The 26,189-nt window shown below is 43.2% G+C and overlaps 2 protein-coding genes and 1 long non-coding RNA gene across 3 annotated transcripts in view; 2 read left to right on the forward strand and 1 right to left on the reverse strand.

The window, feature by feature from the left end:
* Positions 1-25,132, reverse strand: LOC146180253 (ankyrin repeat and BTB/POZ domain-containing protein 1-like). The gene is made up of 12 exons (XM_084579466.1): positions 24,869-25,132; positions 24,686-24,748; positions 24,495-24,550; positions 23,450-23,594; positions 22,951-23,110; positions 15,716-15,761; positions 13,054-13,164; positions 12,397-12,512; positions 8,808-8,900; positions 6,532-6,699; positions 2,241-2,441; positions 1-1,607 (listed from the first exon to the last, which is right to left on the reverse strand). The coding sequence occupies exons 1-12, from the start codon at positions 24,973-24,975 to the stop codon at positions 1,401-1,403; spliced, it is 1,473 nt and encodes a 490-aa protein (XP_084435592.1). The 5' UTR covers positions 24,976-25,132; the 3' UTR covers positions 1-1,400.
* The window catches only part of LOC146180250 (uncharacterized), a 437,831-nt gene that overhangs the window by 130,801 nt on the left and 280,841 nt on the right, over positions 1-26,189 (forward strand). The gene's annotated exons all lie outside the window — the stretch shown is intronic.
* Positions 25,362-26,189, forward strand: part of LOC146180254 (uncharacterized) — a 191,871-nt gene continuing 191,043 nt past the window's right edge. Inside the window, exon 1 of the mRNA XM_084579467.1 lies at positions 25,362-25,515. Within this exon, the coding sequence (XP_084435593.1) occupies positions 25,480-25,515 (36 nt within the window). The 5' untranslated portion in view covers positions 25,362-25,479. The remainder of the gene's footprint in view (positions 25,516-26,189) is intronic.

Raw genomic sequence — 26,189 nt, forward strand, 5'->3', positions numbered from 1 at the left:
TACAATTAATATAAAAGCTTTTATTAACATGTCAGTCAACAACATATATACAGGTGTGTGGCTTTTCAACAGGAGATGCTGACTTCCAGCAAGCAGGTCCAGGATACCTATGTTCTTTTCTTGAGTCCACTCCGTATTTGCTCTACACACATTTAAGTGACAAGCCTTTGTCAAACCATGATGTGCTTCAAAATGAGGTGGCACACCAGTGAGTATAACTTCTGTCAAGGGAAGCTCACATGACGTGCTGTCAAAAATGAAAGTTCAGGTGTTTTTTACATCAAGCTGGTTGTGTGCTGGCTCTCTTTGCTAAGTAACATCTCTCTGCCCATTTTCGTAAATGCATGACTTTGTTGTGCTGGCACACAAATTTGGCACTGAAACACATGAATGACTTTGTGAAGCCAGGCTTGAAAGGTTGACTGTGCAAAGCAGAACTCCCCCTGATAAACTGGTACTCTGTACCACAAGCCTTGTGCGGCAAGATGTCCAACACTGCAATATCATTGTGTAGCTAAAACGTGTGGCACACTAGTATTTGCTTCAGCCATTCCTATGCCTGAACTGTTCACAGGCTCCCCTGACAAAGAAATGCTGCAGTTAACCTCATAATTCTGTTCTACTTTTGCAACTGAACTACTCTGGTTGGTTGAAGTGGTTAGTCGTGGTGTATGAGAATTTTGAAACCAAGTATGCTGTTATCCAATTGGTACAAAGTTTTTCAGTGTTGCTTTTCACACCAAAATAAAAATTTTGAGCTTTCAATCAAATATACTTTGGCAACAGCACCACAAGATATGCAACACTGGGGACCACATTGCTATTGTGACATTGCATCATGGCTATGCAAAATACATTCCACCCAATAGTGAGAGAGAGTAACCAAAACGTGATCCTATAGATCAACGTGTTTGCCATTTGCTTCCAAGATGCAGTGCACACACCCTGTTCGTGAACCGCTTATGGTGTTGATATGACTCACATCAAAGCTGTAGAGTTGCTCCACACTTGGCAGCCAGTTGGACATCTTCAAGTCACTTCAAAGAGGTGCCCAACTTTTCTGCCCGTGCAAGTGTAAAATTTCTGCATAAGTTGCATAATTATTATATTGGTTAATTTTACAGGCTTCAAACATTCCAAAGCTTTATTTCTGCAGCAAGTGTAAAATTTTTGCAACAGCTTTTCATATACGTGGCAACCAATAAGATGGTCAGGTCCGCTCTATCAAAATTTAACCATATTATGTGCCTATTTATGCAATGAAGTGGAACCTTATGGCATTGAATGAATTCCTTTCTGCAGTACACTGCTAGGTGCAGCTCTCCACCTCCGTCACACTACTCATTCTCAGTTGCTGTGGACAGTCTATAAAAGCATCAACTGTCTGTTACTGCAGTAGTTTAGGCATCTAATCCGAGTGTGGTTAGGAGGTCGTCTATGAGCTTCAGCTTTGCACTGGCATCTACAATCTCTGCCGTGCTTCGCGCATTAGCACTGATGTAATATCGGATGTCATCTATAACAGTGATGGAGTCAGTCTCTTGACGGAGCTTCACCTCTTTCGCATCCTCTCGGATCACCTCGTGGAATTCCGGAATTTCAATGACCTGGAATGGTAAAAAGATGCCTGTGTTTATGCGGAAGTTAGATAAAAAGAATATAATTAAATGCATTGTTCTGGACCCGTGTGGGACAGCAGCCTGCTCACCAGGACCCAGGAGACAGCCCGGGCTAATGGTATCCTGGACTGAGGAAACCACCCACGCTTATTTTGTTAAAGAATTAAAGTTTACTCTCTCTCTCTCTCTGCCACTTGACATTACACGGAGAAACAGCTTTACTGTGAGAATACGGCATTTATAATTTGGCAGAATGCAAAAGAACATCTTGCGATTGCATCCCACATTGCAAACATACTGCTATTACATCTACTGCATGTGTATTCTTTTTTGACTTGGACCCTCAACATAGGGTGAGTCTTTCTCTCTTCTGTCCACACGATGCAGCGGAGGTGGCTCAGCTACAGAGCCAGTAGCAGGCCCGTGCATTTTCTTTTCCTTCTTCCTACAGCCACAACAACAGATAAACTGTCTTCAAATTTACATTTACAGCCTGAAACCTGCACCTACTGCCTTCGAAAGCGTATGCAGTACAAAAAGTTGCGTTACCAAAGCCAAAAAGCTACAAGAAATTGTGTTCTTCAACCAAGCAGGGAGGACTATTAATGTTGTTGGGCTCGCCTCGGCCAAGTGCTTTGCCATGAACTCGATGCACTGGTTTTCCAGCCGCGGCAGGCGGAACAGCCGCGATGCCCGCAAGGTCCCACAGATGCCCTCAACATTCAGAAGGCGTGCTATCTGTGCCCCACACTGCCGCTTGAGGTCTGGCAGCAGGTACACGTCGGCAGCACACAGGACGTCCCAGACATTGGCTGCATTCACCTGCCGGGGTACAAATAAAAAAAGCACTATGGCACTATAACCTGCACTTGGAGGAAGAGGTCTCTCTGTGCTTCTCCCACCAGACAACATGCTGGCGCAAGGAAAAAACTTGCCACGCTCCCGCAGACTAAAATTTTGGAGCAAAGGCAGCACAAAAAAATTTAACATCACGCGCAAGGCATAAGGCTCGAAACTAACGCAAACAGTCTTAACTTGCATGCGGAAACTGCACAAAGTGATAGTTTCAAGCTGTGCAAGAACGTGGTTATTCCTGCTTTTCACAAAGCTGCAGGACAAAACCCCATGCCCCTGGATTTGCACATGTAAACTGTCAATTGCAAATTGGGAGTTATTGTCTTAAGTGACACATGGCCACTGAGGGATGCTGTAGTACTGAGAAGATTCTGGATTAATGTAGCCCATATAATGTTCTTTAAATGTACTACACTGACATTGCAGAGCATTTGGGCGTTTCTATATTCCACTTCAATCACAATACAACTGCTGCGACTGTGATCGACCATGGAATCAGCAGCCAAATGCTAAAGCCACCAGGCCATCACAGTGAGTGGTTTGCACAGATACTCGCACTGCATAAAGTTATTGTCCATACTAACTGTTTTTATGAATACTAAATGCACAGCAGAATGTCACTAATGCCACGAAGAGAGACAATAGTAGTATATTTCCACTTTACTTTCGCACTAGAACGAATCAGATATGGTTTTTATTACTAATTTAGTAGTCAAAGTACTGTACTGAGAAAAATCCAAAACAAATGTTTTTAACTAGCTACAGTTGTCTTTTTATTTTTTTGCCATGAGGAAAAGAAGCACTTGTAGCTCAAAATAACAGCTTGAGGGGCAAGTTGGTGCTGCATAGTACTCAGAAATGTGGCGCAACAAACACAATCACATGAGAAGAAACAACACAGGTGCACACTGCCAACTATAATATGGATCTGAACACACACTTCCTCTTCACCACTCATCCAAGTACATCTTCTTCACACACCTCTTCTTTGCCAAGGAGATAGCAATATCTTCCCTGCAGAACTCAAACATCGTCCAAGCTTGACAGTCACAACTTCTACACCCAAGTACATCTCCACACACCTCTTCTTTGCCCAGCAGCTATTACCACAATTTTCCCAGTGTAACACAGCCATCATCCAAGCAGGACAGTCACAAATTCCATCACATAGTCACACACTAGCAAACTACCACCACACATGTGCAGTAAGACATGTCCTTCGAAAACACCACTTGTGAAGTCCCTATGTAAACAAAAGGAACTAACTTGCCTGGCATGCCTAAGGCAATGCGAGCATTGAGCACATTTACTTGAGGGAAAGTAGGATCAAAATACAAACATGGCCACAATACACGAAAGGTGTCTAAGAATAACAGCTTTAGGGCCGATAATAAACTCAATTCTTTCCATTACTCAGGTAGATTCCTCAATAAAAGTAAATTCTTTCCTGCGTAAGCACTTATAGATGAGGGAACAGCATATGTCAGGTATTAATGGCCACAAATGGAGTGGTCTCAAAACCAAACACACAACATACAACTAAACTAACAATGCCCGCTGCCAAGCATTCACTTGTCAAATTTAAAATTCCGGGCTCCTGGGCCAAGCTGTGGGGACCCTGCTTTGAGAATTCGGCAATGATGATGATGACAAAAACAAGAATAATAATAACATAATAACAAAGACCTGTGAACAGAATAGCTTCCACAATTTTGCTCTCTCAGTAATGCATTCTAGCGCTTTTGCAATTAAGTTGGCCAACTCCCCTTTGCCCTCGAACAGCCGGTGGCGTTGGCGGTCATGATCATGCAAGGCACATAGCGTAACGTGGGCATGCCAGAAACACCTTCCATCTTACCCTTCTCCTCCCTGAGCACAGTTTGCACAGGGCATTTGGCTCAGAATTCAAGTAGAATTCTAGGATTTTGAGGATGCAAAGGCGTAATAATCAAGGAGAGAAAGAATACTTTAGAGAATATAAGTTACGAATTCTTTGATTTTTGCTTAGCTCAAAAATTCAAGAATTCTTTGATTTTCGCTTAGCTCTGATTTTTCTGTTCCCGTCTACCATCACTGTTTGTTTGTTTTTTTCTTTCTGTGGGAACCGCGGGCCTTGACAAAGAGAGTTAAGCCATTCTCAATTTCGCATCTTAAAACAGAATAACAGTTACTCCAGCAGGAGCATCTTTTTTTTTTTTTTGGTAATTTCTTGCTTTCTTTAAAGAACTTCACGAGTTTTGGCTTAAGTGTCTTTATTTTTTGTTTCAAACGTGCCTGTGGACTTCTTTCCGTTTCTGATATTCTGCTGCATACTCCCGATCTAGTAGAGGTATTCTGAGCAGCTCCAGCAAGCATAACTTTTTTTTGTTAGCATGGCTGGTTTCAGATGCCACTGACCTGGAGATATGCTTCACGCTTTGCAGGTGGATTTTCAGTGCCAATTATACTTTCCTCTGGCACAATGTGCATTTTGCTGGAAGCGTCTCTCAGAGGTAAAATTGGGAAACGGGAGAGGCTTTCAAAGGGTTCCACTTTGAGACCGACTTGTTCATAATAGTTTGCTTGTAGAAGAAGTGCACAGTATAGGGAAGCAAGAGAACACACATAGAAGAATGAGGAGCAAAGGGAAGAGGAAGCACATATTTACGGCTCATTAGAGAGAGAGGAAAAGGGATTATGACAATCTTCTGTCTTCCATTTTTCTGTCTGAGGGGCACTTCTACTTGCCATGTAGCTTTGGTTTTTGGAAGTAAACCAACTCAGTTCTATTTTTCAAGGAATTTAAGGAGTGAAAAAAGTTAAAAAAAAAACCCGAGGGTGCCATATTTACACGATTGTAAGTCAACTAGAATGTAAGTCCACCCCCCAAATCGCATGTCCCGAAAAATAAAAACATACCGCCGTGAATGCTCTCGACAATGAAAATTTGTTGCCTGGCTGTACAACTTGTCTCCACTTCTAATCATATATTTCGGCGATATACGCGGCAAGCTTGGCCTCCAGCTCGGGACAGCATACCAACCCTTGGAAGCCTCTTCGCTTGGCATCACAGTTGAAAATTTTGTCTCGCTGCCACTCCCGCAAAACTCGTTTAGAAGCTTCGAACTTGCGGCCCACAGTGCAGTTGTCACTTCGGCATAAATGATAGCCGCCTCCTTGAACGCTGCACGGAACAAGCACCGAATGCTTTTTGGACTGGAGAGCTCGGAATGAAGCATGTAGCCGGCCTTAAAGTCAAAGTGCAAATGCGCAATGAGCGTGAACTTAACGGATGATCGATGCCAGATCTTCCATCAACCATCGACACTCCCAGGAAGTGCCGCCGTGTCATGTGACCCGACGCGACTGATGTGCAGAAAGGGAACGTCGCCGCAATTCTAACAGCGGCTCTTCTGTATGCTATCGACACTCCCAAAGCTGCAGTTTGTGCTGCGCAGCAAAAGTTAAAAAATTATTTCCGAGAAGCATGCACAATAACTGAATGTTGCCGTAGAGCAAACAAATTTGCCGTAGCCTCCCTGATATGGTTTTTGTCTTGCTCTTATTAATTCCATGCATTAGTTTTGATTGTAAGTCGACCCCCTAACTTCGGATTTTTGAATTTAAAAAGAGGGGTCGACTTACAATCGTGTAAATACAGTCAATTCAATATTCAAGGATATTCGAAGGATATTCAAGTATTCAAGGATTTCAAAGGCATGTATGGACCCTCCCAGACACTTAAGAAGCTGTGCCGCTCAGCAGTGAGCACATCAACCAATTTTCTCTGGTTGAAAGAGCCAAACCAGCAGCTCTGAGCACTGGAGCCCTGGACTAAGGGCTCCATGCGTATTCAGAAATTTCTCCCTTTTTCTGAATATGCTTCACTAGCCCCATCCATACACTGACTCCTGCTTTGGCACATACACACACACAAAAAAAAAAATCCCTTGCCTGAAAAAACATGAAAACCCAGCAACAGCTGTTATGCCGTGTCACACAAGTGATGAAAACCTTGCGAGTAAAAGGAAGCAACATTAGAGTTGTTCACTGTGTAAACAACACAGCTGCTTCTTACCCTGTCATCTGAGTCGCTGTAGATGTGTTGTAGTACACAGCCAAAGACATCAGGCGTGACCTGCTGCAGTTCGATGACTGGCAACTGGTCACTACCTAGTCGACTGGCCTCTGTGAAGTGGTCCTCAATGAGGGCACGGAAGTATTCACTACGGTTGCACAAAAACACCTGCAAAAACATAATGTTCCCATAATGACATTTCTGCCTTCATGGCATAGAGAAGAGCAAGAAAATTTGGGGGACACTTAAGCTTCGCCTCCAAGGGTATGGTGTGACAGTGTTAACTGTCAAAAGTCCCACTTGCTCGTGCAGACACGGATACTGTTCCGTCTTCCACAATCATTATGCAAAAACCTGCATGAATCTGTGTGACTGTTACTGGATGGACACTTTCTATGATGGGTCTGCTTCTGGTTTCAAGTGAAGAGACAGACTGTCAAGTCCACACGTGACTCACCCCAGCCACCGACCGTGCAAAGGCAGCCTCCACACATCACGTGGCGCGTGGCGTCACACTTATTTGTCGCCCATTAAGCGTTCCCTGCTGAAACCAGTGTATCTCGGGTTTATTCGGCCACAAACATCAATGCCACGTTTGCTGTGACACAGGGTTCTTACACAATATCACGTAACAGTACTTCTTTCATTGCCAGAAACACAGAAAGCATTATTTCTAGAAGAGTCAGGCTCGGAGAAATTCTGGGCTCCCTAGGTTAGTGATGTGCTGAAGGTATGGGGCCCTTTGATTCAGCTCAAAGGAACTCTAGGACTTGAGCATGACCAACCAGTAAAGCAAAAGCAGGCTCGGCAAGCGGCAAATGCATTACCTTCTCAGCGACAGGATGTAAGCTTGACCAATATTGAGAACAAATGTGCGGCCACTTGTCCTTCTGACTGCATAGTATGATCGTGATGCTCAGTTAAGTGACCAATGAACTTGCTGAATGATTACAAAAACACTGAATTAAAATGACAGTGCATCAAGGCATTCTGAGACCTCCTGCTTGACTCAAGTGCAAGCATGACCTTTGCTTTAAAGCGCAGCTCAGCGTTGAAATAACTGGCAGGGTGTGCAGATGGTGAAAGTATGGTGCAAGCTCAGATTAAGGGGAAAGCAGGGAAGCATGAGGGAACCCAAAAGCAGAGGAGAGTTGATACAATAGAGAAAACATTGAGGAATGACATGGCTGCGCTGAGCCTCGCTTACTGATAGGCTACTAATGCTTTAGCCATACATCGGATATACAGCCTTTGTCAAAAGTTTACAGTTGAGGGTGTCTGCTTCTGAACCATGTGGTGGAGCTCCTTTAGCATTTGTGGAAGTTGTTCCCATGGGAGAGGGTAGGGCAAAAATTTTTCTTACGTTTAGGAGATTTGGAACATGAGGAATGCATTAGAAGCCGCATGGTATGGCTCAGAAGCAATGCCCATGGGCTGTAAACTTTTTACAGATTGTACCTAAGAAGTTGAACCATCTGTTATCACATTTTTCGTTGCAACACTTTCCACCTCGCTTCAATATTGTTACTGTGGTGGAAGCAATGCTCCACGGGCATCAAAGATGAAAACACTACTCTCAATACATGGATAATCATTTCACCAAATTTGCAACGTGCACAGGGCATCATAAACTGATTTCTTCAAGTAAGTAAGGCAATTTAGCTGACTATTTGCAAATATTAGGCAATTCACAGGGACCTCCTCACTATCCTACTTTCCCCCCTAACTCTTCTGTCCCCCACATTTCTTTTCTCGCGCAGCACTCCTACTGTGTCATAGACCAACCCTGTTTGACTTATGGAATGTACCACAAACATGGCCAGTGGCTCTACAACCAGTGCACTCAAGCTTGATCTAGTGCAGCTTGACAACTACATCAATGGCTAGCCCATTTGAAGTCATCTGTAACATATTTACCTAAGAATGAAGAGATGCAGGAGGCTCTCCAAACAAAAAATTGATTTGAGCAAAAGCTAGTCCAAACGGCCTAAAATTTCCCTGCTGCACTCACAATTGATGGAGCAGTTTTGAATTCTAAACTTGATTTTCTGTACACAGTTCTGTGGTCCTTGGGTATTAAGAAGTTAAAAAAATTAGATGACATCAATTACCAGTTCATTTACTGAACTGCCCCGTTTTTCACATTTCTGTGATCAAGGGGATATCAGTGACGAAATCTAGAAATTCCATCAGTTCTATCCAATATTTTCATAGCTCTGCCATGATGTTGCGGCTCTGTCAAATAATGTCCTGCTAAAGAGAGCAGCAGTGTTTACCTTGTGGCAAAGGAAGTGTGTGCCATCCACGCTGATGCAGGTGTCCGCATGGTTACCATGCTCAGCGAGGAATGCAACGCTGCCAGCAGTGACCTGAAACATGGGACAATTTTGAACACCTCTGTAGCAGGAGTGACACAAGTGGGTCAGTGCAAGTTTTAACTGCATATAAAAGTAGAACAATTCTTTAGCAACAGGCAGCAGCATTTTTTAACAAGTTGCTCATTCAGGCAGTGGCCAGGACTGACTAATTTTATCGATATCAAGCGTTCCTTGAATAAGAAAGAGAACAAGACTTGCACTATTCATCATATAATCAAACCACGTCTTCTCGCAGATGGTTTAAGAATGCTTTACTGTGATACCATTATATGGAACAGAAACACCGGCATCAAGACGATGCAGGGTTTTGCTATCTGATGCACCATATAATGACTCTGGCAAAAAAGAAAAAGAGCTAAGTAACAATCGATGGTAAAAGCTTGGCACTTTATTCATATACATGAACGCTATAATGATAAAAACTACAAGTTCTTGCAAAGTCCTGTTCATCTTATTTATCCCTTACAAGTGACACTTGAGCTTGCAAAAATTCTTACTACAGCTAGCCTTCCTTGAGAATTAATTTGTCACACAGCACTGTCAAACACTTGCTGATGCTACTAAGCAAAGAGCAACGACCAGATGAGTGTGGTAGACACCAGAAATGTATGTGTACATATCCAAATGACTTGAATGCAGTTACAAATCTTGTAGCAATACAAATTGCAATAACTTTATTTGGGGCTGAGACTAATGGTACTAAGAACACCCAACGAAGGCATCTGCGCAAAGTGCAGCAGTAGTCTCAGAATGCAATGATAGCTGGGCAGTAGTAGTACATTAGACAATAATAAGAGAAAATGCACTCATTACTTATTGATTACTCATTGCAAGCCGTTTCACAGTTAGAGGAAAATTCGGAGCATGTAGCCCCGCGATGCAGCGAGCGCAGCAATCGCGCCCTGCTGGGAAGCGAAGACTTTGCTGACGGCCCAGAGTCTCGACGTGGCGGTGCTCCGCTCACTCGAAAAGCAGGTGTATTACAAGGGCTCGCATCGTAGGCCAAAAGAATGCTCTTCTATAAGCTTCCCTTCACAGCATGCTTCATTAACTGTTTCGTTTGTTATAAAGCAGCACTAGTTCTAAAAATGCAGCGTGGTGAGGACAAACTGGGCGTGCTGTCTTTTAGAGCGCAAAAAGGCAACGAATCACTAAGATAAAGCCAATCCTGTACAGTTGTATGGATCAGACACAACATTACGAAGGAATATTATGGAGTCATTTTTAATAAATATGCACTGAAAGTGCTGCCTCTTGACTGCCCGAGACAGCATGCAGCTGCTGGTGAGGAAATTGCTCATCATGGTCACGATGGCCCTGATAACAGTGCATGGCATAGAAGTGTAAACCATTAAATGCAGTAAATGCCGTGTTTTATCGGAATCGGTGAGATTGATGAGCGTAGTGGTGACTCAGCGCTCCTTAAAATACAATATATATGTCATCTCCTTGCTTTGGTCATAGGGCGAATGCTTACTGCAGAATTCTTTGAAAAAAAAAAAAAAGTGAAAAGAACCATTGTTTTAGTTTCATTTGCTACACTGGTGCCTTGCTTTTCACTTCCATCAAAAAATGGCTGCCAAAGCCGCATCTTTGAGTTTAACAACCACTGACGCGCACAGATGTGTGCTGTCAGGGGCGGTATTTAGAAGAGCAAAAAAGCCACTAAAGGAACCAAAGTTGCAGTCACAAATTTTCTGTAGTGTACCGGCTCAGTTCCAACAAACACGATGAGAGCCGTGTAATTAATCTGCTTTCGACTGGGCTGATCACACCCACGCTGTAGCAGAAGATGCGGCGAAGATGCTCAGCTGTCAGTGCTTGTGCGAGCTTCCCAGCGGGACGCCAGGCCATGCATTCTGAATTTCCCACTAACTGCAAAATAGCCTGTATATCACAATCAACAAGGAGAAATATAAGAAATTGATCATCAGAAGGCCTAATAATCACCTTTAAGCTGATTATTAGGCCTAGAGGGTCAACTTTTGAACTGCTTTACCAAATTTGATAAAATTTTCTGGGGTTGCTTATCTTCCTCTCATTAGAATAAATTCCAAGTTTTATCAAGTTAGCACAAATAGAATAAAAAGTGTAGCTCTCAAGATTCATTTCAACACTAATGAAGATGTACTAACAGCTTGTTCTTGGATAACTTCTGCATAGTACACTGTGCAGGATAAGGCCAATAGACAATTTTGTAGAAATCTGAGCACTTTAAGAACAAACTTCATTTTTTCTATTGTCATCATATCATATATTTCATGCTTTCTTTATTTTAGGTTGTAATTAGGAATCCAAAAAGTACGTTATTTTGTTCCCAAGAAAAGTTTAGTCCAGGAACCACCTTGAAAGCAACCTTTGGCGATAGAGTTTGGAAACGATGGCTTTCCTGAAGGTTGTGAGCTTGCAAAAAGTACAAACTGAGAAAAATGAGTTCAAAGATTTCAGAACATGCTATTCAAATTCATGGCCTAAAGTGGCACATGTTAGGCCATCCTTTTCAACACGACACTGCTCTGAGGCGATAGCTTCGAGTTACCTCTTTCTTTTTTCAGCTTTACAGCTGCCCAGCATCTGCACTCGTGAAATGCTTTCCTTGGCTGCTTGCTGGGCGTGCCTCTTTGCCTAGGCTCCATATAGCTGCCCAGCATCTGCACTCGTGAAATGCTTTCCTTGGCTGCTTGCTGGGCGTGCCTCTTTGCCTAGGCTCCATATTCTATCTTCAGCTTGTCGAGCACTTTGGTCAGCCAGGCTCCCAGTGGTGTGAAAACAGCATTTGAAGGTTACGTATCGTGTTTTAGTCAATAGGTACAAACTTCGGTTTACCAGCCAAGCCTCTGTTGCCACAGCCCAAAATTTGCCTTTTCTTGCTGTTTTTTTTTGTTGTTGTCTGCTGTACTCTCGATAGTAGGTCCTTTTCGGCAAGACAGCGTGAAAAACAAGCACTCTAACTTAAGCAAGGAAGCACTTTCATTCTAACTTAAAGAAGGAAGCACTCTGCGTTCAGTTTCTTGGCTGCTATGTAGCTGCATCTTGAAAGCAGCATTCAGAGGCGCTTTCAGTGGTGAGTGCATCCCATCTCACAAAAAAATTAATTTTAGTTTTTCTACTGGGCAAATGACAACCAAATTTGGCAAGAAGTTTCTTTTTGATGCATGCACAATCCAAAACAACAAAAATTAAAAAAACAAAAGAAAAAAAAAACAAAACAATTTGTTTGTGTGAAATCCGTGATTTTAGCCTTGCATTGCCCATGACAAAGAGTGACCATCATCAAGTCAAGCCTTCTATGACCAATCACACCTTGCTGAGTTGTTTCCCATGCACTGTTGTCTGCATATTACAAATTCGCACAACCTGTGTTATGTACATACCACAAAAGGCAGGTGAGTGAATGAACAAGCGGAGAGCACAAGGGAGCCTACAGAAACAAATTAAGAAAAGAATACACAATAAACAATGAACAGAAACTTGCCAAACAGCTTACCTCTGATGACAGCTCGACGGGCAATGCGGAAAAGTCCCTCTGAAGCTGCTCCCGGTAATGTGCAGGCTCAAGCAGGATGGTCTCACTTTCTGCGCTGACACTACTTCTCTGGTTTCCTGCATGGAACACACTTGGTACAATGAGAACTGCTGCGCAGGCAGCAGAAAGCAGCCCTGCTAAAGAAAGACACCATTGAGCATGATGTTAACTGTGAGCACGCCATAGTAATGAGAGTTTTGTCACTAATTCCTGGAATTGCCTACACATCCCCAAGAATGCCCAAGTCACCACAGTGTAATATTATTTCCTGAGCATCGCTTCTAGTTCTACCCTACATATACCAATAAAAACATAATATGCTGTGTACCGCTACATTTCCCAGCAATCTAGGTGAGATTAAGAAAGTTTGAATCCCCACCTGTTACTGTATAGTAACTATCAGGAGGAGAGGCTAAAGTGAGATTTAAAAACTTGAGAGCTCTTACGCCACAACTGAGTGGTTGGTGAAATGCACTCCATGATGGCATTCCACAATTGTGAGTATGCTTAGTCTACAACGACCATGAAACAGACTCATGAACCATGCCTGTCTAGCTGCTGCACGTCAGCAATGGCACGTCCAAACATCCCAAAAATTAATCAGGGGTGCCCACTCACCCTGGTTCAGCGCTAGTGCTTCCTTCACATCCGCAATGAGAGAAGTGAGCCGGCATCGCGATGCAAGCTCAAAGAAACTCTCAAAATGCTTGGCTTGCATCTCCAGTCGGCCTGCGAATAAAGCAACAGTGCAAGCTGGGTTCAGTTCTGCCACACTTCCGATCCTCAATCTGCAATGAGGTGTTCAAGGAGGTGCTACACACGGCCATTTTGAATTGCCTTTGGGTTAGCTAGGTGACGTCAAGGGGGGCGACACCTGCTCTCTTATGTTTTTGAAAACTCAAGAGCGCTTGAAGAAGTGGCTTCACACCAAGTGCTCTTGAAGGTTGCCATGCGACAACCTTGATCTGCACCGAGCTGAATGCGGATCGAGTCCAATGAGGATCGAAAGTGCGACAAAAGTATCAGACATGGAAACAGCTTAGGATCTGTTGACACCCGCTTGCAAGGACAAGCAAAAGAATAGCAGGGACTCAAGCAAGCAACATCTGCGCTCTCAGGATATGGCGACTTGCTGCAGGAAGGGAAAAAGCTGCTTTTGAGCCCTTCTGTAGATGTGCTAGGCTCTCCGTGCATCACTCCCTGATCATCTCACTCACGAGACTGACAAACAGGGAAGGCGGTTATGGTTTAGGGCCATAAAAATTCCTCTCTGAACACACCATCACAGCCACAGTGGCAGCTGGTTGGGTGTCCTTGTAGGAAGCTGCTTTGTTTCCCTTAGTGCTGGACAGTGCACTCAAACAGTGCTGAATTGACAATAAGGGAAAGAGCACTGATGTGTCCAGATTCACTGTTCTGTGTGCAGGAAGCTGCATCAGTCCATAAGAGCTTGCCCTTCAAATTCTTACTTTACTACCCTGAGAATAAACAATTCATATACAGTTTATATAAGAATATTTTAAGTGAAAATAGCTTCTGGATTGCTCAAACTTGCAACAGGTAACCTACTTTTCTTAGTGAAGTGTGACTGGTATTCCTTGCCTACACTAAAAAAGTGCATAAGAAATCTTCAGAATAACGGCCTGGGGGGCGAGTTGGTGCATGATGGAATTGAACGCAGCGCAACACGGAAACGGACACAGACAAGAATGGGACACCACAAGCGCAGACTACCAACTATTTATTAAACAGAAAGGTGGCAATCTTCAGGAACATAAGTTGTTATGGGTATTTATTTTGACTTCACAGAGAGGGCGATGATGTTAAAGAAAAGAATATATATATATATTTTACGGAATAAATGAAGCACAAAAAAAAACGGAAAACAAGGTAGCGTTGCTTGCCGGGGTGGTGCAGTGGTAAGACGCCAGACTACTGTGCCGGAGTACCCGGGTTCGATCCCGACCGCGGCGGCTGCGTTTCGATGGAGGCGAAACGAAGAGGCGTCCGTGTGCTGTGCGATGTCAGCACATGTTAAAGATCCCCAGGCGGTCGAAATTATTCCATAGGCTTCCACTATGGCTCCTCTCTCTCTATCCACTTTTACTCCTACCCTCTTCCCTTCCCCTAAGGCACGGTTCAGGTGTCCACAAGAACAAGTGTGACAGATACTGCGCCTTTCCTTTCCTGTGAACCAACTATTATTTTATTATTATAAGGTAGCGTTGCACACTCGTCCAGTAAGGTCCTCCGTCGGTCACAAACTAACAGGCAACTTTGCAAGCAGACAGCAAAATCACTGCAAAAAAAAAAAAAAAAAAACATTTGGAGGACGCTTAAGCTTCGCCTTCAAGAGTGGAACGCGATAGCGTTATTGCACCTCGTCGAGAAAACTTTAATTAAACGCAAGGGTATTGGGGCATCCTTCCACCGGTACCCGCGCGGCCCGAAGGGGAGAAGTGGGTAAGCGAAGATAGTGATCTAAAGAAAGGAAAGACGCTTGATTCTACAACCCGTGAGGGTGCACGGCGAAACGTCAGGGGCGAGTGGCGCGCCACGTGTCGGGGCAGCGCCGCACATTGCGAGGAGGGGTTCTTCTGTGTTTGCCGCAAGATGGCTCTGCATGTGCACAGAGTGCAGAAGAAATGTAGCGGAAACGTACTTCGCTACTCATGTAACTGCGACTTCTGTAAGTAACATGCTCATAATTACCGATATACACCGCAGTATAACGTTCTACGGCACGTTTCTAAGGCAACACCGCATTCACTAGAAGCGCCTTTGTACCGCTTTCAACCATCGAACTCGTGGCTGAGTGGTAGCGTCTCCGTCTCACACTCTGGAGACCCTGGTTCGATTCCCACCCAGCCCATCTTGGAAGTTGCTTTTTATTTATGAAGTGCATGCCGGGATTTATCGCTCACGGCCAACGCCGCCGACGACACCGGCTTTTCTGCGACACGAGCTCCTTAACACTACCGCGTTAAAACATTCCTACTGCTGGCAAGAAAGTGATTTGGTTTGGTTTAGATCATGGGACTTGTCTCAAATAACTCATGACTTTGAAGCACGCCATAGTGGAGGGCTCCGGACGAATTAAACTTCCTGGGGTTCTTTAATGTAAGTACATCGCACAGCACATGCGTGCCTTGCGTTTTGCCGCCACTGAAACTCAGCTGCTGGGTTTGGACCTCGGTCTTCAGGCTCAATAGCTCTAACCACTGAGCCACTGGAGAGGGGCAGATTGCATCGTAGTTCAGAAACCATGTTGTGTACCCACCTGTGTACAGATACTGAGTGATGATCCTGAACACATTACCATCAACCTGAAGAGAAAAAGAGCACACCACATGGGGTAAGGCACCAGCTGTGTGGCAGGGAGCAATCTCTCTGGTGCAGTACATGTGACAATGGCACCCACTCTTCAAAGTCTTGGGACTGGTTGTACACCGTTAGCATTCAGTAGCCAGAAAGAAAACTGTCAGTACACTTTTTACAACTTCTATTGCTTTTTATTCAAGGTAGGTTTAGCATGTCCAAATAATTCAACGCATACTGAACTACTCATTTGCAGCAAGGAAAACTAGCGACAGCATACGATTCACGTTCACCATGTTGATCAAGAACCTTTTGCTGTTCTCTGTGGCCTCATGCCTACAAAAATATAAAACTAGGCTTGTAGTTCTAGCCACTAGACACCACTACTACCACCAGTACAGAGGAGCACCAGAACCCCATTTTTATATAATGTTTTTATACAAATTCAGAAGTCGATGGCTATCCTTCTCTGACCTTCAATAGAGGTCAAATCAGATTTACCCTCTGTACAGTTGCCAACTTCAGACATCTTAAGTTGCGCAAAAAAAGACACACACACACGACAGGGTACAGGAAGAGCACAAACTGCTAACCGTTTATTGGAAAGAAAAAGGGGAACACATTTAAACCCTAGGCCACTCAGGTGTTCATAGCCTAATCGCTCTCAACCTACCCAGTATCAGAAATCATCAATGACATAGCTAAGCACGTATGACTAAACACTTAAAACAAGGTTAACGAAATATAAACGATACAGAACTTGGCAACATTCAAAGCAAAAGCAGTCAAAACTAAACAATGTAACAACAAGAACAAACAACAAGGTAAAAAGCAAAGGTAAATAGCAATAAAAGCAATAGCATTCAGTCACTCGTTGCAAAAGCAGTGGCACATAATGAAGAAAAGGCAGTCAAACCCTAAAAAAATGTAAAAAACAAGAACAAACAACAAGATAAAATAAACAAGGTAAAACCCAAACCCAAGGGTAAGTAAAAAAAAAATTGTAGCAATAGCACTCGTAGCAAAGGCAGTGTCATGTATACGAAGCAAAAGCAGTCAAAACCTAAAACGTTAGACAAGATAAAATGAAAACCCATTACCACCAAAGACAGGTCGTCAGATGCAAGTTACAAACAGTAGACATTGGGCCTCTTAATTCAGATCATTTTACCGAGAAATGATACCTCACTGTTGCACTACACAACAGAAGACTCACTGATGCGCCATCGGAGTTGTCTACGAGTTACCATTGTCTTGTGGAAAGGTAGGCCAAACTGGACGCTGCGTGAACAATCGTGCACGGGAGCATAACTTATCATTAACGACGGGGGTCTAATTTGGCTAAGCATTGCGTGTCCTGCAAGGGGTTGTCAGCTTAGGCTGTATGAGATTAGGATTCTCGGCAAGAGCCGCAATTCACTCGCACGTGAGATAAGAGAAGCTTAGTTTATAAGGATAAGAGGGACTGACTGTATCAGTGAGTCTTCTGTTGTGCTGTAGAACAGTGAGGTATCATTTCTCGATAAAATGATCTGTACTGTATAGTTGGGCAGCTATTGACAAATGCAAGCACAATCTGATTATTGGTAATTAGTAATAATTAAATAGTCAAATTAACTGTGAAATCCATACTATGCAGGGTATCCAAGCTAACTTTAGCCAAGAGTTAAAAAATAAAACATTCAATGTAGGCCAAGGAAACCAGTTGCATAGAGATGCCAGCCATCACACACCGCAATTTTTTGTTTTGCAATTAATTAGTAATTAAGATAATATTTCTAAATTACTAAATACTGACTTCAGACAATACATTTCATTTGCAAAGTTGAAAACCACCATCAGAAACCCCCATTCCATTCATTGTGTTAAAGAAAGCCTCATGTGTATCTTTTTTGCAACCTCCAAAGAATGTTCGTGAAACACCCAAAAAAATCACTGGCACATTCATGCACCACGATTGTGTTGGTTTCAACTGTGGTTTGAATGAACAAAATCAGCTGCGGCCGTAGCTCCATGGCCCCATTGCAGAGGCAGGCCGACATGTCTGCACTGGTCTCTTTGCCCGTGTCAGCAAGTCGTACATGACAGTGCAAGCTGCAATGAGATTGCAGTGCTCGCTACAACGATCCACATATCGGCCTACCCCACTGGGACCGGGTCGTTGAGTCACAGCCACAGTTAATTTCGTTCACTCCAACCACGGTTGGGAGCACCACAATAGTCACCTGATGGTTTTTGCATTTCATGGGCTTTCTTTGGAGCTCGTAAAGAATATTCACATGAGGCTTTCTTTATTGTAAATAAATGGAATGGGGATTTCAGAGAGTCCTCTTCAATTCACAAATCAGATTTATTGTCTAAAAGAAATATTTATTAATTTAGAAAAATTATCTTAATTATGAATCAGTTAACTGTAAAATAAGAAATTGCTTGTGTTGCGCCATACAGCTGGCATCCCTGTCCTACCTTTGAACCTCGGCTAAAGTTAGCTTGGTCACCCTGTCATCATCATCATCAGCCTGACTATACCCACTGCAGGGAGAACGCCTCTCCCATATTTCTCAAATTAACCCGGTTCTGTGCTAGCTGCATCCACTTGACCCCTGCGAACTTCTTAACCTCATCCACCCACCTAACTTTCTGCCGTCCCCAGCTATGCTTTCTTTCCCTTGGAATCCGGTTTGTTACCCTAAGTGACCATCGGTCATCCTCTCTTCGTACTACATGTCCTGCCCATGCCCATTTCTTCTTCTAATTTCCACTAGAATGTCAGTAACTTGAGTTATTTCTCTGACCCACTCTGCATGCTTCCTATCTCTTAATGTTACCCCTACCATTTTCTGTTCCATAGCCCTCTGCGTTGTTCTCAACTTAAGTAAAACCCTCTTGGTTAGCCTCCACGTTTCAGTCCCATAGGTGAGTACAGGTAAGATGCAACTGTTATATACTTTCCTCTTGAGCAATACCAGTAAGCTGCTTGTCATAATCTGCGAGTTCTTGCCAAATGCGCTCTATCCCAATCTTATTTTTCTTATTTCCTTTTCATGGTCCGGATCTGCGGTTACTACCTGTCCTAAGTAGACATGTTCGCCTACTACTTCCAGTGCTTCGCTACCTAAAGTAAACTGCTGTTCCTTCCCGAGGCTGTTGAACATTACCTTTGTCTTCTGCATATTGATTTCCAAGCCCACCTTTCTACTTTTCCTGTATAGGTCATCAACCATTATTTGCAGTTCATCCCCCGAGTTGCTTAGCAATGTCATCAGCAAATCGCAGATTACTGAGGTATTCTCCATCTACCCTTATCCCTAACTGCTCCCATTCCAAGTTTCTGAATACTTCTAAGCAAGCTGTGAATAGTACTGGGGAGATTGTGTCTCTTTGCCTAACACCTTTCTTTATGGGAATTTTGTTACTTTCTTTATGCAGAACTATGGTTGCTGTGCAGCCACTATATATATCTTCCAGCACTTTCACGTACAGCTCGTCTACCCCCTGATTTCGCAATGCCCGCATCACCGCCGAGGTTTCAACGCCTCTCCCATATTTCTCAAATTAACCCGGTTCTGTGCTAGCTGCATCCACTTGACCCCTGCGAACTTCTTAACCTCATCCACCCACCTAACTTTCTGCCGTCCCCAGCTATGCTTTCTTTCCCTTGGAATCCGGTTTGTTACCCTAAGTGACCATCGGTCATCCTCTCTTCGTACTACATGTCCTGCCCATGCCCATTTCTTCTTCTAATTTCCACTAGAATGTCAGTAACTTGAGTTATTTCTCTGACCCACTCTGCATGCTTCCTATCTCTTAATGTTACCCCTACCATTTTCTGTTCCATAGCCCTCTGCGTTGTTCTCAACTTAAGTAAAACCCTCTTGGTTAGCCTCCACGTTTCAGTCCCATAGGTGAGTACAGGTAAGATGCAACTGTTATATACTTTCCTCTTGAGCAATACCAGTAAGCTGCTTGTCATAATCTGCGAGTTCTTGCCAAATGCGCTCCATCCCAATCTTATTTTTCTTATTTCCTTTTCATGGTCCGGATCTGCGGTTACTACCTGTCCTAAGTAGACATGTTCGCCTACTACTTCCAGTGCTTCGCTACCTAAAGTAAACTGCTGTTCCTTCCCGAGGCTGTTGAACATTACCTTTGTCTTCTGCATATTGATTTCCAAGCCCACCTTTCTACTTTTCCTGTATAGGTCATCAACCATTATTTGCAGTTCATCCCCCGAGTTGCTTAGCAATGTCATCAGCAAATCGCAGATTACTGAGGTATTCTCCATCTACCCTTATCCCTAACTGCTCCCATTCCAAGTTTCTGAATACTTCTAAGCAAGCTGTGAATAGTACTGGGGAGATTGTGTCTCTTTGCCTAACACCTTTCTTTATGGGAATTTTGTTACTTTCTTTATGCAGAACTATGGTTGCTGTGCAGCCACTATATATATCTTCCAGCACTTTCACGTACAGCTCGTCTACCCCCTGATTTCGCAATGCCCGCATCACCGCCGAGGTTTCAACTGAGTCAAAGGCTTTTTTGTAATCAATGAATGCTATATTCCGAGCATTTTCCTATCACCTGGTTGATGGTATGGATATGATCAATAGTAGAGTACCGTTTCCGAAAACCTGCTTGATCCTTTGCTTGATTACAGTCTAAGGTTGTCCTGATCTATTAGCGATTACCTTCGGAAATACCTTATACGTAACAGACAGTAAGCTGATTGGTCTGTAATTTTTAAGGTCCTTAGCATCCCCTTTCTAGTGAATGAGGATAATGTTTGCATTCTTCTATGGTTCCGGTACCGTCGATGACACCAGGCACTGCTTGTACAGGGTGGCCAGTTTTTCTAGCCAATATCCCCCCCGTGCTTCAACAAATCTGTAGTTATCTGATCCTCTCCAGCTGCTTTCCCCCTTTTCATACTTTCTATTGCTTTCTTGACCTCGTCCTTCATTACTGCTGGAACGTCTGACTTTTTCCCTACCACCAATCTCATTACGGTCCTGACTACTTTGGCTACTGTAGAGATCAGTATAGAACTCCTCGGCTACTTTGACTATCTCGTCCATATTCGTGATGACATTGCCTGCTTTGTCCCTTAGTGCATACATCTAGTTCTTGCCTGTGCCCAATTTCTTTTTCACTGCTTTAAGGCTTCCCCCATTCTTTACAGCATGCTGAATTTTTTCCACGTTATACTTCCTTATATCGGCCACCTTGCGCTAATTGATTAGCTTTGATATCACGGCCAATTCTATCTGGTCTGTTGGATTGGAAGCTTTCATACTCTGGCGTTTCTTAATCAAATCTTTCGTCTCCTTACACAGCTTACCGGTATCCTCTCTAACTATCCTACCGCCTACTTTTACAGCGCACTCAGTAATGATATCTCTGAAGTAATTGTTTATTGTTTCTGGGGTAATGTCGCCATCCTCGGTTAGAGCTAAATATCTATTCTGTAGCGAGATCCTGAACTCTTCTGCCCTCCCCCTCACCGCTAATTCGTTGATGGATTTCTTTCTTACTAATCTGCTGCGTTCCTTCTTCAGATTTAGGCTAATTCGGGACCTCACCATCCTGTGGTCACCACATCGCACTTTCCCGATTACCTCTACATCTTGCATAATGGCGGGGGTTGAACACAGTATGAAGTCAATTTCATTTTTAGTCTCCCCGTTATGACTTTTCCATGTCTATTTCCGGTTCTTCCGTTTGCTGAAGAAGGTATTCATGATTCTTAAGTTATTACACTCTGCAAACTCAACTAGTAACTCCCCCCTGCTATTCCTAGAACCAATGCCATAGTCACCTACTGCCTGGTCTCCTGCCTGCTTTTTGCCTACCTTGGCATTGAATTCGTCCATTAGTACAGTATACTGCGCCTTTGCTTTTCGCATTGCCAATTCTACATCTTCGTAGAAGCGTTCAACTGTCTGGTCATCATAACTACATGTAGGGGCATAGGCCTGTACAACCTTCAGTTTATACCACTTATTAAGCCTAATTATGATGCCTGCCACCCTCTCATTAATACTATAGAATTTATCTATATTGCCCGCTATATACTTATTGACAAGGAAACCTAATCATAGTTGTCGCCTCTCCGGTAAACCTCGATAACACAGTACATGCCCATCCTTCAGTACAGCATATGCCTCATTCGGCCTCCTAACCTCATTAAGCCCTATGACATCCCATTTCATACCCTCTAGTTCCTCTAACAGCACTGCTGAACTAGCTTCAATGCCCCTGTCGCCCTGTATAGTGCAATATATCATTGTATAGCTACTGGTGAAGAGCAAGTATACTCCGTGAGTTAAGTTAATTAATTAGAAGTATTAGTGCAGTCAATTTGAATTCAAATATAGTATACAATACAGTATATTGTTTGGTTTGGGTTTGGTTTTGGGGTTTACCGTCCCAAAGCGACTGAGGCGATGAGAGACGCCGTAGTGGAGGACTCCGGGAATTTCGACCACCTGGGGTTCTTTAACGTGCACTGACATACAGTATATTGTTACTGATGAGCACATTGTAGTTACACCTTTACCTACTCATTGCCAAACCATGCAAAACAGGGCCGATAAACAAGGCTTGACCGCGTTGAACCCCAGCAATTTTTCGTTAACATTTTTCTGGAAGATCAGCATATATACGATAAAGAGGGGGATGAAAAGCATCATTCTTACTTCCCAATATCTTCAGCATTATTGAAGCTAGCTTTTAAATTTTTGCTGTCCAGCGGTGAGTGACACAGTACCGATCATTTGTGTGCTCTTTCTAATTTTGGCAGATATTTCACGGCCCTTTAACATCTGCACTTTAATGGGAGCTAGTTTGTGAAAAATACAGATGAAATGACTGAACCAAAGATGTGAACTGACGCCTGCCAAAGTTGGTACACCTAAACAAAATTGCTGCAGAAGAGCAGAAGACACATTTTTATATAAATGTAGGTGGTTATGAAGAATGGCAATGCGTGTACAAGGGTATAAGGGTCACAGGGGTGCTCACCACCTAGCTCAGACAAGAAATTTGACATGCAAATATTACGCTGACTCCTATTTTGATGACAAAAATGTTCGTGAAACACATGGCTCAAATGAGAACCCTTCCCCACAACAGCCCCCTCCTGGAGTGGCCCATAAATCCACCACAGAGTTGAAACAGGCAACATTGCGGCACACTTACAGCATGGTGAGTAACTGGAATCAGCTGCCGTCGTGCCCACTTCTCCAGCAGCGAACGGTAAAAAAAGTCGCAGCGCGCAGCCAAGACACAGCGGTGACCAGGTATTACTTCTCCTTGCACACTGAATGACACATCGCAATGCTGACTGTCCTCCAGGCACCTGCAAGCAGAGACTTGATTACCTCTACTGTGAAGACAGACACATTAGCAGATAGTGTAGTGAAAAAGAATATATGTCCATAATGAATGGCAAAGCTGCCAGCTGTCAATGTACTTATGAATGTATCTTTCAAGTGTTAACAACACTTGAAATGTTTGCAGATGGTTTCGGTCAATCACCATTTATTTTTTTACCCCTGTTGGATAGCATTCAAATACTACTCAAAACAGATGATAGTAGCAAAGTCACAGGGCTAAATGATTAATGACTTATCTTTATCTTACCTTATCTTTTGCATTAAGACATTGAGAACATTGGGAAAGCATGAAGAATTTATACCTGCGGAGAAATTCATCATAGGCATCCCGGCGCATCGTGTTAGACGTGATCACTTTCCGGTCTCGCAAGAGATCTCGAATCTCCAAGCTCAGTGATGCATACAGGCAGCGCTCACCATCAAAAGTGTTTGCCACGCAGCGTGCACCTGTAATAGCGTACAGTATGATATGCAGACAAACAAAATTATATGCAGAGTGCAACAATGCATGCGTGCCCTTGCAGAGTAATGAAAGTGATTACAACACTCCACACGTGAAATTAGCAGCATGCATGTAAATTTGAAATATCAGACGAAAGCATGCTTTTACTATAACTCCATTGCAGCTGCGTAATAATTGTTAGTAGTATTCATTTTTTCCAAGAACGGTGACTGACTGGAATAACCTGAATGACCTTGATGAGCACATTATACAAATTTTACAAATTTCACTGACTTCATTCGCTTCCGTTCTTCTTCTTCTTCTTCCTTGATATTTGGCACATACCCACGAAGGGGGATTGGCCAGGGTTCAGTGTGGACTGCCAAATGTCCTACCGCCCAATGTCGCTTCCGTTATTCAATAACATTTATGAAGCAGGTGCTTTTTTTTTTCTTTTCTCAGCTTCAAGTTGCCGCTGTTTTGCCAATGCATTGTCTAATTTATTGTTTTTTTTTTCCCACCCTGCTAAAGTCCCAAAATATGAAATTGCAGTATAAACAAATAAATAAATAAATAAATAAATAAATAGTATGGGACACAACGATATGCGCACTTTTTTCTTTTCCAGTCTCTGCGCTGCGCAATTCATCAGTTTCCTTCTCGCCTCTAAAACAGTACATTAGAACTTTGACGAACCTCAAAATGCTGATACACAAGCACGAACAGTAAGAATGAATGGGAGTCTATGATTCCAAATAAACGTGATCTTAAGAAGAAAAAAAAAAAAACGGTAACCCCGCCCGTCTTCCATGTGAGTGAAAGTATAAAGACGCGAGTCGTGTATGGATGTTTGTCATTTATAAGCAGGTTAGCGGTGCACATATTCCAGCGGCAGCAGCGCCCACCTTGAGAGAGTAAATATTCAACGACGTCCTTGTGACCACACAGGCAGGCGTAGTACCTGAATTGAAAAAAAAAAAAAAAAAAAAATAATAATAATAATAAAAAGAAAGAAATTGAGAACGGAATGACATGATTTCCCCCAGCTAGCATCCAGAGTAATTTGTCGGGTCGCGCTTTCGCGAGCCGCGCTCACAGAGGTGTGCCGTCCCATCTGTCCCTCACGTTGACCTCGCTTTCCTGTTCTTCGACGAGGTATCTGGAGAAAAATAACGCAGAAAAGCTGCATCATTATAACGCAAATGATGTAATTCGACAGACAAACGCAACAGTCAACCAAAGTACTTGATTATTATTGTTATTATTCTTTTTTACGTACTTCACCCGGGCAAGGTCGCCTTTCCTGCAGCCAAGGAACAGCTCCAGGATGTTCCTCCGGAGCCCATCGTGACTTTCGGCAATCAAGGCGTCTTTCTCCAAACGCATGTCCGTGCTGCTGCCTGCCACAAGACACGCGACATGGGCACCGTTAGCGTCCCTAGAAATATACTTCTAGGGACTCCAAGGGGACTCTAGCTACAGTGTACTAGAATACTTTGGGTATTCTAGTACACTGTACTCTAGCACCGTGGCCAGAAAACACGAGGTAGTGGATTAGAGCCGTTGTTTATGACTAGTTTCGTATTAACAATAAAAACATTCATCTCCATGCTAAAAAATAAATGAACTAACTCAACAACCATGAAATAAAAATTTATAAGTGGATTTTATTTTTTAAGTTTAATGAGACATTTACCTAAAAACTTCCACTGTGTGAGGGCGCCACTGGCGTGTACATATATAACTGAAGTGAAGGTAAGGGAGGGTGAAGATGTGGAAGAGCAACAGAAGCGGTCACGTTTGGCGGACTGTGGTGTGTGTCGTCGGCGTTACGTTTCTTTGATCGACGTTACAGCAGAGACAGCGTGGTCTATTGCGATACCTGTCACGATGGAGGCTGTAGGGAAGGAATGTCGGTGGAAGCAAGTAAGTCGAATTTTTTAACTTTTGAGCTGCCGAGCTTGAACGATTGACATTTTTCGTGGCGACTGCGATACAGGTCTGTCCGCTAATCGACTTAATAGTGCATAAGATTGCTGGGTCATATAATTCGGGATGAGGAAAAATTGCAATTTAACAATAAGCGCGCTTCCACTTTTGAAGCGTGAATTGTAACGACACTTAAGGGCGCCGTGAGGGCGTTAATTGCTTTCTTAATTAAAATAACAATAAAAAAACAAGGCACATGATCCGCAAAGCTCGTAATATGTATCTGCAATAATTTTGATGACCGAAATGCTGGACTTGTCTACTTACATAGACGCGCGGTAGCACGAACGCTATTTGCCCACCTGTGGAGCTTTCACTTTAGACGGGCTAGTCCGAGCTTTCCTGCTTTGTTAAAAAAAATAATAATAATAAATAGGACATAAGTGCTTGAGTGGTAGCTCGCATAATTACGAGTGCTTTTTTTTTAAGGCTTTAAGTACTAGCACTTTATACATCGTTAAAATATTGTTTCTGAGATTCGCCGTCACCTCCATGCAACGCGAGTCGACTAGACGCGTTCCAGACACTACCTGCACTAGCACTATAGCGTGTACTGCGATCGCACAGCCGACTGCAGTTTTTCCCTAGTGCTGAACACGATGTCGCTGCAT

The sequence above is a fragment of the Amblyomma maculatum genome, chromosome 9, assembly GCF_055883805.1.
Source record: "Amblyomma maculatum isolate TAMU_Amacu chromosome 9, ASM5588380v1, whole genome shotgun sequence".
Classification (NCBI taxonomy): domain Eukaryota; kingdom Metazoa; phylum Arthropoda; class Arachnida; order Ixodida; family Ixodidae; genus Amblyomma; species Amblyomma maculatum.

Excerpts from the sequence above, each read along its gene's own strand:
- LOC146180253 (XM_084579466.1), bottom strand. The coding sequence starts at position 24,975 with ATGCGTTTGGAGAAAGACGCCTTGATTGCCGAAAGTCACGATGGGCTC. Across the intron at positions 23,595-24,494 it reads TGAATATTTACTCTCTCAAG|GTGCACGCTGCGTGGCAAAC; the intron begins GTGGGCGCTGCT and ends ACGCTATTACAG. Across the intron at positions 6,700-8,807 it reads CACACTTCCTTTGCCACAAG|GTGTTTTTGTGCAACCGTAG; the intron begins GTAAACACTGCT and ends ATGTTTTTGCAG.